Source organism: Schistocerca gregaria, chromosome 3 (genome assembly GCF_023897955.1).
Source record: "Schistocerca gregaria isolate iqSchGreg1 chromosome 3, iqSchGreg1.2, whole genome shotgun sequence".
Classification (NCBI taxonomy): Eukaryota; Metazoa; Arthropoda; class Insecta; order Orthoptera; family Acrididae; genus Schistocerca; species Schistocerca gregaria.
Genome location: NC_064922.1, coordinates 821,272,557 through 821,286,789, shown reverse-complemented (window position 1 = coordinate 821,286,789; position 14,233 = coordinate 821,272,557). Strand labels below are relative to the sequence as shown.

Below are 14,233 nucleotides of genomic sequence, written 5' to 3'. Positions count from 1 at the left end.
GCCAACCGTAGCAAGCTGTTACATGGCAGCCATTACTGAAAGCTTTCTGTTGTGCATTGATCATTGTTTTCCAGTTTTGAAATGAGTAGAGAGACTAATCCTGGTCCATCACAGAGTTCTGTTATGATTGTCAAACACCAGAAGGGATCTGCAATTCCTATGACTGACAGTTTTGCTTTTGCAGAAACATACAAGACAGGTGAATACTGGCTATCTTATGAGAGGGGGTAGGGCATGTTTCCCCTCACTGGTCGTCGTCGTCATCGTCGTCCTCGTCGTCCTCCTCGTCCTCGTCGTCCTCCTCGTCCTCGTCGTCCTCCTCGTCGTCGTCGTCGTCGTCCTCCTCGTCGTCGTCCTCCTCCTCCTCCTCCTCCTCCTCCTCCTCCTCCTCCTCCTCCTCCGGTCATAATTCCAGTTTGTTTACACTCGTGACCAATTGCGTGTTTATAGTGTTCACACTCAGCACTAAACTTCGGGTAACAAAACCTGTCAATCTTAGATCACACCAAAAGTCTTCCCCTAACATGCGGATAGAGTAATTTAAGTTCTACTTCCATCTATGTATCTTATTGGTTATATAAGTATTGTTGTAGAGTATGGGTTGGAAGGTTATGAATGCCCACGGAAGGTAGATGTCAATGTTCTGCAATATTTTTAATTATTGATTTGGCCAGGAAAAGAAAAAAAAAAATGAAAAACACACTTTAAATCAACGAAGAAATCTGTTCACCTGCGCAAGAATTTTGCTGCTTCTCAGGAGAATTAAATAGAGCAAAAAAAGAAAAAGAAAAAACAAAAACCACTTTGGGGGAGGAAAAAAAAATCGAAGTTTCTGCAAAAGTAAACATCCAGTCACATAGTTCTTAAGCACCACACTTCATAAAAAAAGAAAGAAAAGTAACAGACAGTCTCAGACACATAGCTTGAAAACCTTTTAAATATACATCTAATCATTAAAAAAAATATGAATTTTCCCAAAATACTGGCCCTGTTACATATTCCAGGAATGCACAATAAACCAGTGTTTCCACTTGCATACTGTAGATGTTACCTCTTTGGACCTTTCCAATAGCACTGACTCTAATGGTATAATACTTAAGCCTGGGGATCCAGCCTTTTAGCTTACCTGGGCCACACTGAAAGATGTGTATTGGGCTGCACATAATATACTTAACACTAACAATAACCAGAAAAAAAGGCTGGTCAGACATTTAAGTAAGTTAGAGTTTATTAATTTATGATTCTTATTCTAAACAAGCAAGATGCAATTAATTTGGCATTTTATTTATGAGATTTCATTAATAATTTTACATGTAAGTAATTACAAATCATAGAAGTATTGTAACATTTGACTTCGAATTTGGGAAAATAATCTATCAGGTTTGATCGAAGTGGTTGCTATTTTCAAGGTGTTCCCAACTTGTTTATCTGAGATTTTGCTTCTGTTGGTACTCTTTGTGTTCTTTACTCCTGAAAATAACTCTTCACACATTTATGTGCTTCCAAAAAAAAAAAAAAAAAAAAAAAAAAAAAAAAAAAAAAAAAAAAAAAAAGGGACATGTGTAACACATGACTGTGCAGTGAGGGATATATTGTTTGTAAAAGGTATCACTTAAATTCACTTAAATACAAAAATTTTGAATATTTTTTAAAAAATCTTGAAATAAATTTTCAAGTTCTTGCATCAAGTCCAAAAGTATGACAGTGTATTTCATCCCATCTTTATGATAATGTTTCAGTTTATCATAGCCTGACTAAATGGATTTTTTTGTTACCAGTTGTGTGATAGATGGTCACTCCTTGGGCCAGATTGACACTTGCTTTGGGTTGCATGGAGCCCATGGGCTGTGGTTTGGTCACACCTGACTTAAACTTTAATAAAGCTAAATGTACTTTTCCCCCCTTGTTTTGCAGTTACTGCTATTTATTGAGGTGCAATCAAAATGTGGAATTATTTTCAAATAGCTCTGTATTTCCACATATCAGTGCTGACAGTTTCCTGTATGTGTGCATTCATGCATATTAAAGGGGAGAGAATGGCTGGCTAAAACTTATTACCAGGATGCAAAATTTCAAGTACTGCCAGAAGGCACATGTACACAGTTGACCAAAAATTGAAACAGCATGTAAGTGGTATGCAACGAATCTCAAATTGGCTACAAGTGTTCTACGTGCTTGTATCTGCAAATAAGTAGCATTCCAAACTACCACACAAAGTAGGTCAAAGTGACATCATCTGCACTCGTTATGTAAAGAAAAATTATGCAGTAGGTTTCTGATTCAAAAATCGCATTTGATGTTGGCTGGTTGTGACAAGACCATGTTACGATTCATGTAAGAAAGAGAAACGTCTACCAGCATGGTGGCAAGACCACACCCCTACGGAGACATCAATTCATTGCTGCTTGATCGGGATACCACTAGTGCCATATGAGTAGGGAATCAATGTATTCAAGGGACCATACAGATTTCAGTGGCCCTCATGACTAGTGCCAGAGAGAAGGGACACATCGTTACTCAGCACACCTCTCGCCCTCCATCCCCCCCAACCTCTCGCCCTCCATCCCCCCCAACCTCTCGCCCTCCATCCCCCGCCCAACATCTCGCCCTCCATCCCCCGCCCAACATCTCGCCCTCCATCCCCCGCCCAACGTCTCGCCCTCCATCCCCCGCCCAACGTCTCGCCCTCCATCCCCCGCCCAACGTCTCGCCCTCCATCCCCCGCCCAACGTCTCGCCCTCCATCCCCCGCCCAACGTCTCGCCCTCCATCCCCCGCCCAACGTCTCGCCCTCCATCCCCCGCCCAACGTCTCGCCCTCCATCCCCCGCCCAACGTCTCGCCCTCCATCCCCCGCCCAACGTCTCGCCCTCCATCCCCCGCCCAATGTCTCGCCCTCCATCCCCCGCCCAACGTCTCGCCCTCCATCCCCCGCCCAACGTCTCGCCCTCCATCCCCCGCCCAACGTCTCGCCCTCCATCCCCCGCCCAACGTCTCGCCCTCCATCCCCCGCCCAACGTCTCGCCCTCCATCCCCCGCCCAACGTCTCGCCCTCCATCCCCCGCCCCACGTCTCGCCCTCCATCCCCCGCCCAACGTCTCGCCCTCCATCCCCCGCCCAACGTCTCGCCCTCCATCCCCCGCCCAACGTCTCGCCCTCCATCCCCCGCCCAACGTCTCGCCCTCCATCCCCCGCCCAACGTCTCGCCCTCCATCCCCCGCCCAACGTCTCGCCCTCCATCCCCCGCCCAACGTCTCGCCCTCCATCCCCCGCCCAACGTCTCGCCCTCCATCCCCCGCCCAACGTCTCGCCCTCCATCCCCCGCCCAACGTCTCGCCCTCCATCCCCCGCCCAACGTCTCGCCCTCCATCCCCCGCCCAACGTCTCGCCCTCCATCCCCCGCCCAACGTCTCGCCCTCCATCCCCCGCCCAACGTCTCGCCCTCCATCCCCCGCCCAACGTCTCGCGCTCCATCCCCCGCCCAACGTCTCGCGCTCCATCCCCCGCCCAACGTCTCGCCCTCCATCCCCCGCCCAACGTCTCGCCCTCCATCCCCCGCCCAACGTCTCGCGCTCCATCCCCCGCCCAACGTCTCGCGCTCCATCCCCCGCCCAACGTCTCGCGCTCCATCCCCCGCCCAACGTCTCGCGCTCCATCCCCCGCCCAACGTCTCGCGCTCCATCCCCCGCCCAACGTCTCGCGCTCCATCCCCCCACAACCTCTCGCCCTCCATCCCCCCACAACCTCTCGCCCTCCATCCCCCCACAACCTCTCGCCCTCCATCCCCCCACAACCTCTCGCCCTCCATCCCCCCACAACCTCTCGCCCTCCATCCCCCCACAACCTCTCGCCCTCCATCCCCCCACAACCTCTCGCCCTCCATCCCCCCACAACCTCTCGCCCTCCATCCCCCCACAACCTCTCGCCCTCCATCCCCCCACAACCTCTCGCCCTCCATCCCCCCACAACCTCTCGCCCTCCATCCCCCCACAACCTCTCGCCCTCCATCCCCCCACAACCTCTCGCCCTCCATCCCCCCCCCAACCTCTCGCCCTCCATCCCCCCCCCAACCTCTCGCCCTCCATCCCCCCCCAACCTCTCGCCCTCCATCCCCCCCCCAACCTCTCGCCCTCCATCCCCCCCCCAACCTCTCGCCCTCCATCCCCCCACCCAACCTCTCGCCCTCCATCCCCCCACCCAACCTCTCGCCCTCCATCCCCCCACCCAACCTCTCGCCCTCCATCCCCCCACCCAACCTCTCGCCCTCCATCCCCCCACCCAACCTCTCGCCCTCCATCCCCCCACCCAACCTCTCGCCCTCCATCCCCCCACCCAACCTCTCGCCCTCCATCCCCCCACCCAACCTCTCGCCCTCCATCCCCCCACCCAACCTCTCGCCCTCCATCCCCCCACCCAACCTCTCGCCCTCCATCCCCCCACCCAACCTCTCGCCCTCCATCCCCCCACCCAACCTCTCGCCCTCCATCCCCCCACCCAACCTCTCGCCCTCCATCCCCCCACCCAACCTCTCGCCCTCCATCCCCCCACCCAACCTCTCGCCCTCCATCCCCCCACCCAACCTCTCGCCCTCCATCCCCCCACCCAACCTCTCGCCCTCCATCCCCCCACCCAACCTCTCGCCCTCCATCCCCCCACCCAACCTCTCGCCCTCCATCCCCCCACCCAACCTCTCGCCCTCCATCCCCCCACCCAACCTCTCGCCCTCCATCCCCCCACCCAACCTCTCGCCCTCCATCCCCCCACCCAACCTCTCGCCCTCCATCCCCCCACCCAACCTCTCGCCCTCCATCCCCCCACCCAACCTCTCGCCCTCCATCCCCCCACCCAACCTCTCGCCCTCCATCCCCCCACCCAACCTCTCGCCCTCCATCCCCCCACCCAACCTCTCGCCCTCCATCCCCCCACCCAACCTCTCGCCCTCCATCCCCCCACCCAACCTCTCGCCCTCCATCCCCCCACCCAACCTCTCGCCCTCCATCCCCCCACCCAACCTCTCGCCCTCCATCCCCCCACCCAACCTCTCGCCCTCCATCCCCCCACCCAACCTCTCGCCCTCCATCCCCCCACCCAACCTCTCGCCCTCCATCCCCCCACCCAACCTCTCGCCCTCCATCCCCCCCCCCAACCTCTCGCCCTCCATCCCCCCCCAACCTCTCGCCCTCCATCCCCCCCCCAACCTCTCGCTCTCCATCCCCCCCCCAACCTCTAGTGCCAGAGAGAAGGGACACATCGTTACTCAGCTGTGCAGGTCACTCTTTAAGAATGTTTCTACCACTTTATTGCTCACATGTTTGCCCAATATTATTCAGACTCCCTTTTTACTTTTGCCTGTTCCATTTAAATCAGCTTGAAATTTTCCTCAGTCCACTTTTACGTAGTCCCTTTTCATTTTATTACTTGTACTCAGCATATATTTACAACATCATTCAATAATCATGTGTAATTCAGCAATACATTCCATCATAATATCAATAATTCAGATAGCAATATGCACTTTTTTTGTAATGACAGAATGCTGCACATTTTGCCATCGTTTAAGAAGTACACACTAGCATTTATCACATCCAGATTCTTGCTTTAGGGAATGCGATGGCCTTTTCAATCTTCCTTATCATATAGTGTCTCTTAATTAGTATAAAATTTGACTTTCAATTGTACAGTTGATTCCTTTCTGAAAACTTGCTGTAGCAATCCTTGGACACATAGTGTTGCAATTGACCAGTTTTGTTTGTCACGGATGCGTGCCCCAACAACATGCATCACAGCTCTGAATCTCACCCCTGAATATGTTTGAGAATCTCCCGATTTGAATTTGATTACAGAGTTTTCTTTTTCCTCCAGCCTTGATCCACAGAAGGTATTTTATTTCCCTCCTGCCATCTGATAGCTTTTAGCCACTCAACCGATGAGCTTTCCCGTTTCTGCCAACCAGTGGATGCACAGTCTAATGATCAGGCTTTGCCAAGGTCATGGATCATTTGCAAGTAATAAAGAAAATTGTAGAACGGAACAATTACCACTTAACCTTGAATAAATGAGGCATTGTTTCAATCTCACAGCCAGCAGTGGCTACCTCTCCTCGTCTCCCCCCTCCCTCCCCTCCCCCCCCCTGTGTCCATCCACACTCTCGCCCTCCCCCTTCTCGCTCTCCGCCGTCCCCCCTCCCACACTCCCGCCCTCCCCCCTCATCGCCCTCCACCCTCCCCTCTCGCCCTCCGCCCTCCCCTCTCGCCATCCGCCCTCCCCCCTTACCGCCCTCCCCCCACCTCTTGCCCTCTCCACCAACCCCTCTCTTCTCACACCAAACCACTGCCCCTCCTCCTCCCCTACTTCTCCCACCTCCCCACTCCCCGTGCGCACCCACTCCTGCCCCTGTACGCACCCTCTCCCCCCTCCATCCCACCCTCCCTTTACCTCCCTCCCCATTCTTCCCTGCCCCAGTCTCCCTCCCTGCCTGCCCCGTCCCACCCTACCGCCCTGCCCCCTCCCCACCCCTCCCACCTTCCCTCCCTGCCCTTACCCTCCCACCCTCCCCTTCCCTCCCTCGCCCTCCCACCTTCCCACCCTGCCCTTACCCTCCCACCCTCCCCCTCCCTCCCTCCCTCCCTCCCTCCCTCCCTCCCTCCCCTTACCCTCCCTCCCTCCCTCACCCTCCCACCTTCCCCCTCCTCCCTCCCCTTACCCTCCCTCCCTCCCTTGCCCTCCCACCTTCCCCCACCCTCCCACCTTCCCCCTCCCTCCCTCCCTCCCCCTTCTCTCCCTCTTACCGCATGTGTGTGTGAAAATGTCATTTAGACCTTAAGTTTCTCATTTAATAATGAATTTTTCCACTTGGTGCAATTTATAAAAATATTGTTTGCTGTTATTTTTATTTTGCTTGATATTCTGCTATAGCAAGAATACATACTAAGACTTTTTGTAGCATAGTTTATGAATTAATGAACTCAACAATTTCCAGGAGCTGAAGGACTGCAAAAGTCAAATGACAGATTTAACAAATCAGTGGTATCAAGCAATTCGAATATCACCCACAGAAACAGATGATGAGTCGACTACGGCATCACGGCAGTAAAATTTCCTGTTTAATGCCACCATCATTGTATTTCTTGTATATATATAAAACAGAAATTCCAGTACAGGAGCAGATTTTTTTATTTAGCAGAAACTGATAGGCGTTGAACACTGTGTGCAATGAGAGAGTAAAATTGTCACTGTTTTCCTGAGTTCTATGAATTACTTCCTTTGTTTTTCACATTGTCAGAGTATAGCTTGGTCCCACCTGAACAGTTTTCTGAAGCTGAATAGACTTTTCAGTACTCTTTTATTGTAAGTTCTTTTTTGTGATTTTTGATAGTTACCAAAAAGTGAATGTGTTTTTGTGTTGTTCAGTGTTTTATTTATATATGTGTGACTGAAATGCTTAAGGTAAAATTTGTCTATGGTGTTATATGTGAACAAGTATTAGTGCCACGTGACCATGGATTCTGCATCTTGTTTTATAATACATCACTAATTGCAGAAAGTGACACCATTACTTTTGTTCAGAGTCATGCAAGAAAATTCCTTTTCTGGATGTTTAACAAATCTGCTCCCACTTGTTTTCGAAAATCTCATTATTTATTTTCTTTTGTGTGACAAGATTTACAAATCTGTGTGGATGAAACATTACAAACTTTCTAGAAAATAAATTGAAGTAAACCACATTGTTAAAGCTCAAACAATAGTGCTAAAATTTGGGAACCATTCAGTGTACAATATCTTCATCTTTTTACTTTCCACAAAATTTTTGCTAAACAGATGTCTCACTATCTGATTTCTCTCTTTCACACTTTAGAGTAAACTCTAAAAAAACTGAAGAACATTACTGACCACAAATAAATTTTCTCCAGTTCTTAGTAAACATCTCTTTAAAAATTCAGTCTAAACCACTGTCTTTGTAGTAAATTAATTACTGTAACTAAACCAACCTAACAAAATATCCATTTTGTTTAACTTGCCACATACAACTTACGTTGATTGTGGGCTCACTTGTAATTATGTTCCAAATGGATTACATGAAGGGAAAAAAATGGAAAGTCCAGGCCAGGAAAATAACTATGTGGAAAGGAGAGATTGCTAGTCACCACATAGAAGAGGTATTGAGTCAGACAGGCACAATAAATATTCTAGCATCTTTTTTCACTTGCCTGTCTGTGACTCAGTGCTGCCTCTATCTGATGAGTAGGAACCTATCCTTTCCACATTGCTGTTACTATCTAAAAAGCAAAGTTGTATTTACATTTTTGAAAGACAGATAGCTCAATCTTCAGAAATATGTTACTGTGCCACAAAGAATGCTTCAGATCAGAGAGAGATATTTGTTTTCAAATACTTTAGCAGAACAAAAAGCTCAGATTGAAACTACTATGCAAACATTGAAATTAAGATGGTGCACAGGCATAATATTTACAGCAAAAATTCTGTGATTGACATGTTTACATCAGACATGTTACATAGGTATAAAACATGATTGCAGTATTTATGAACATGTGTTTTTGTAAGAACCTTATGAAGTACTTAAGAAGAATATTTATGTTTATCTAGGTCTAGTAGTTTTAAGAAAAGCAGAGAGACATGTTGGAATTTACCAATATTTGCTACAACAAAAGTGTGATATGAAAGATCTGTACAATCTTCTTGCTTCTGTAGAGTGTAGCTATTTTCATATGTGAAGTGTGCAGTCATTTTTAGTACTGTAAATGTATTGAGTTTTGTAATTGCTTTGTAGGAAGTGGGCAAGGAAGCACGCCTTTAATAGATTACTGCAGGTATTTTATTAATTATAGTGCCTATAATTCAGTCTGTGATGTCTTGTGCGCACATATTAACATGAGAAGCTAAATGTGAATTGAGGGACCATGATTTCAACTTTATTACCTTTTCTTAAAATAAGTAAATGAATTATCAAACTGTTATATGTAACTATATGCAGATGTTGTTTCTATGTCAACATATTGGCCAAAGTATAAGTAAATGTTATCAAAACAAAATTCTCTGTCAAGTCTAATACCATGAAATTAATGAGCAGTATTTGTAACTGCTGTCAGTCACATATGGCCAGTAGATAATAAACCATATACTTCTCAGGCTGCTGCTTAGTGTCATTTGCTAGGTGACTAAATTATATCTGTGTGAACATATACAAATTTATTTGATAAGAAAGTAAATAATTAAAAATACATAGAAGATATAAAAAAAGTAGACAAAATATTATCCCTTCACTTTTCCATTACCACTCAGTATTTGAGTCTAAAGCAAAAGACTTCAGGCTTGTAGTGTGCTCTCTCTTTCGTTCCTTGGAATCCAGTATGATGATCTAGACTTCCACTGCCAATGTAATGTTATGTTTTGTCATTTATCCAGAACAATTTTCTTCCTACCAGTAGAAGTAGCCATAGTGCAAACAGTAATCTGAAACATTCATGAATTTTTGAAATCAAGAGTTTCTCTCTCTGGAGATGTATGTAAATAGAGCAACAGGGAAATGTACCTAAAATAGCAAAAGGTAATTTGTTCTCTCTTTTTGTAGCTCCATATTTACAGTTTTTGTAACTCAAACTGTTACCATAAATAGTTGAAGGATTTTATTGGGTAAATAGTACATATGGTTCGTATCAGAAACCCACCTCAATTTACAACTGAATAAGTTTTGGGAAATGACGAAGTAATCAAATTGTTTCCCAGAATAGAAGTCACCAAAAATTTCCTCAAATGGTGTAATTAACTGAACTTCATAGGCTAAGACCAAAGTAGCAGACTGTTTTTCACACTGCAATAAATAATAGCTTTGTATCCCATTTTCAGTACTTACTTATTTTGTCAGTGCTGTAGCTCCTGTTCAACCAATATCACTTCCTCCTCAAGAGCATGAGCATTCAGCTTGTATGATGTGGAGCAATAGTTGCACAGTTCACCCAAGACAGGATAATGAACTGTTATCTCACCATGCCTTTCCTCATTCTTTCTGTTACTATTCAAAATGAGTTGGGCCCTAGTGATCATTCATTCCTGAGATTAATTGTATCAAAGGAAAATTCAATCAAAACCTTCAACATTTGAAATGTATAGTACTGCATATTGATGCACAAGAAAGTGATAAACTTTCTAGCTTTTGAAACTAATAGTTCCTTTCTTGTGTAGAAGAGTTGGATAGTTGCTACCACAAAATATAAAGAATCATTTAGTCACAATATGAATTCAAAATTACATTTAATCCATCACCAATGGTTTACATTGCTATTAAACTGTCATGTGATCAATGACTAACTGTTTTGTAGAAAGTTTAAAATTTTCTGCAGTGTCAACACGCATTGTCTATATGCTGTTATAAAATGTTATTTGTGACATATTTTACTTGTTCTGCTGGTCAGTGTTTCATTAATTATGGAGACACACATTATTTTATTACCATATAATGCAGGACTGTAAACATCAGTTTAAAGCTTGAGTTTGTTTGTTGGTTATTACGACAAATTAATGAGTATGAATAATATTGTGAATGTTTCCTAACTGTTTACAGTTAATACAACTTCTCTCTCTGTTGCTAAAATACAAAGAATATCAGTATTAGATTTGTCAATGACTGTGAACAAAAGGAACTTATTTTAAATTACTGAAAATAAATGTTATTTATTTGTATTTTTGCTGACTGAAAATCAGCTCACTTCCAAGATTTGTAAAAGATTCAGCATCATTCATATATTGAGAATTCAACAAACTATTTTTTGGAGGCTAATAAATTATTCAGACCGTGATAAAATTGTGTGTTATTTCCTTCCTTATCATTGATCCTGTGTCTTCTAGAAAAAATTTTCACTGACTTATGTTCAGATATCCGCAAAGTTAGTTACGAAATGGAAACTCATTTTTAATTAACTTTTGCTAGAGTTGTGGAAGCAGGTGTTTATAATTCCAAAGAGGTTTCAATTTTTAACTAACATAGCAATCCATAAGAAATGTCTGTACTAAATGTAAACAGGAAGAAAAACAGGAACCCAGACACAATTTCATGAAGCATATTTCGTTCAACACATGTGACAAGTTGTCATTTTGATACATTTTTTTGTAGATACATTACAATGAATTTACCTACATTTCACTGACCGACAACTCTCATTATTCCTAAGCATCCATGATGAGGTACAGAATGAGTTACAGAAACTGGTAATGAGCAAGACATCACATTACATTATAATATGGTGACAAGACAGAAATTATTGAATGGGTCTTCAAATGGACACTAGAAAGGACACAGTGTCACACATTAGTGGAAATTTCCAAGAACAACATGTCTGTCCTTAGCATCTCTGCTTTCCTTTTGACAGTATTGTTGAGTCCCAGATAGGCACAACAAAAAGACTGTCACAAATAATAGCTTTCAGCCAGGAAGACCCTCATCAAAATTAGACAGCAAACACACACACACACACACACACACACACACACACACACACACACACACCTGCAGTCTCAGGCAATTGAGGCCACACTGCGAACAACAGCACTGGTGCATGATGGGAGTGCTGACTGGGTGGCGGACAGTGACATGCTGTTGTGGGGTGACAATGTGGAAAGAGGGTAGGGCAGCTGTGTGTAGTCGGGAGGTTATATGGAGGGAGCGGAGAGGTGGGGGGTATAGTGCAAAAGGAGAGAAGTAAAAAGGCTGCATGTGATGGAGGAATGAAGGTTGTCTAGTGCTGGAATGGAAACAGAGAAGGGGCTGGATGGGAGAGGACAATGACTAATGATGATTGGGGCCAGGAGGGTTATGGGAATGTAGGATATATCGCAGGGAAAGTTCTCACGTGGACAATTCAGGAAAGCTGGTGTTGGTGGGAAGGATCCACGTGGCACACGCTGTGAAGCAGTCATTGAAATGAAGGATGCCACTTTGGCAACAGGCTCAGCAACAGGGTGGTCCACTTGTTTCTTGGCCATAGTTTGTCAGTGGTCATTCTTGCGGTCAGACAGCTTGTTGGTTGTCACGCCCACACAGAATGCTGCACAGTGGTTGCAACTTAGCTTGAAGGTCACATGAGTGGTCTCACAGTTAGCCATGCCTTTGATGGGATAGGTGATGTATGTGGCTGGACTGGAGTAGGCAGAGGTGGGAGGATGTATAGGATAGGACTTGCAACTAGGTCTATTGCAGGGGTATGAGCCATGAGGTAAGGGGTTGGGAGCAGGGGTTGTGTAGGGGTGGACGAGTATATTGTGTAGGTTCGGTGGACAGTGGAATACAATTTTGAGAGGGGTGGGAAGGATAGTGGGCAGGACATCCCTCATTTCAGGGCACAACAAGAGGTACACAAAACCCTGGCGGAGAATGTAATTCAGTTGCTCCAGTCCTGGGTGGTACTGAGTTATGAGGAATGCTCCTCTGTAGCCGGACAGTGGGACTTTGTGAGGTGGTGGGAGACTGGAAAGATGAGACATGGGAGATGGGGGATTTTTTTTGTCCAAGGTTGGGAGGATAATTACCGTTTGTGAAGGCTTCAGTGACACCCTCAGGATATTTCGAGAGGGACTGCTCATCACTGCAGATGGCTAGGCTGTATGGAAGGGACTTCTTAGTATGGAATGGGTGGCAGCTGTCAATGTGGAGATATTTCTGGTGGTTAGTAGGTTTGGTGTAGCCATCTTTGAGAGGTGGAGGTCAACATCTAGGAAGGTGGCTTCTTAGGTTGAGTAGGACCACATGAAGCAAATAGAGGAGAAGTTGAGATTCTGGAGGAATGTGTATAGGGTGTCCTCACCCTCATACAGATCACAAAGATATCATCAATGAATCTGAACCAGGTGAGGGGTTTAGGATTCTGGGTGCTTAGGAAGGATTCCTCTAGACGACCCATGAAATGTCATGAAGGCATTACCTACAAACAAATCCGCAGTATGGCTATAGGCACCCTCATGGCAACATCCTGTGCCAATCTATGTGTGTGTTGGCCATCTAATTCTGATGAAGGCCTTACTGGCCAAAAGCTATTATGTGCGACAGTCTTTATGTTGTGCCTATCTGCGACTCAACATCTCCGCTATATGGTCAGTAGCAACTTTCCTTTTCACAATATTGTTGCATTCCATCCCAGATTTTCCAATGTCTGTCCTTAACACATTCTTCCAGGACAGTACAAATAGAAAATGGATTTTGCAAGGATGAAATGGATCTATAAATGTGTCGCAGACAGGCAGAATGCTAAAAATATTTCAGCTTTTGAATAAAATCCTTTAAAAGTAGAAAACTCACACATTCACTGCTCAACTGGAACTGTGCCTGATGTGAACAGCAATCTAGCTGGGGTGGGTAGTGGGAAAGACGCATAGGACAGGGATGGGGATGGATAGTAGGGTAGGGGTGGTAGAAGATACAAGTGCCCCCTGTGGAAGCCTGCAGGGATGTAGCAGTGACAGGAGTGGGCTGCTAGGTGCAGCATCGTAAGGCTGTGCTGGGGAAGGGGGCGGGGGAGGAAATGCTGAAGGTGCACTGGCGGGACAGAAAAAGTCAGGCCTTCGCACCTGAAGACAATGGCTGTGTGTGTGTGTGTGTGTGTGTGTGTGTGTGTGTGTGTGTGTGTGTGTGTGTGTGTGTGTTTCTACTTCTGGGGAAGTATTTTTTCTACTTTTGAAGGAGAACTTTGTATAAACACTGAAATGTTTAGCTTTTTTTTCCATTGCTTGTACCTGTAACTTGGCACCACCTATATGTCGTGAGTAGCAATTTTTTTATTTTATGATGTCTGAAACTAAAAATGAAACTAACTTAATTTTATCAGCCAAGAAGGAAACTATAAAGTATGTCAATCTTAAATTTCTTTAGAATTTCCAAAGAACATAGACTAGTGCAATGAACAGTAGAATTAGATACAAAACTGGTAAGTGATGAAGCATATAATAGAAAATCAGAAATCTAGATTATCAGAGCTTTTAATTGCAGGAAAGTATAGCAGGTTAAATTAAGCAACAAGTAACACTTCCTAAATCCTGAGGATGTTATAGGCATAGAAAAAAGTGAAAGTTATGTAATGAAGGTGTTTGTGTAATTAGTGAAAGATGTTCCAGATTCAAATAAAGCAAAAGAAAAACTCCAATGTGCCAACTACTAAAGAAAAAGGTGAGAGCCGTAAGCAAACATTAATAGGAATATGATATATTAAATCAAGTAAAACTAATGAAAAA

The 14,233-nt window shown here is 45.4% G+C and overlaps 1 protein-coding gene across 1 annotated transcript in view; it reads left to right on the top strand.

The window, feature by feature from the left end:
• Nucleotides 1-10,817, top strand: part of LOC126354535 (sodium/hydrogen exchanger 8-like) — a 39,716-nt gene extending 28,899 nt beyond the window's left edge. Inside the window, exon 6 of the mRNA XM_050004266.1 lies at nucleotides 6,978-10,817. Within this exon, the coding sequence (XP_049860223.1) occupies nucleotides 6,978-7,091 (114 nt within the window). The 3' untranslated portion in view covers nucleotides 7,092-10,817. The remainder of the gene's footprint in view (nucleotides 1-6,977) is intronic.
• Nucleotides 10,818-14,233: the final 3,416 nt, after the last annotated feature.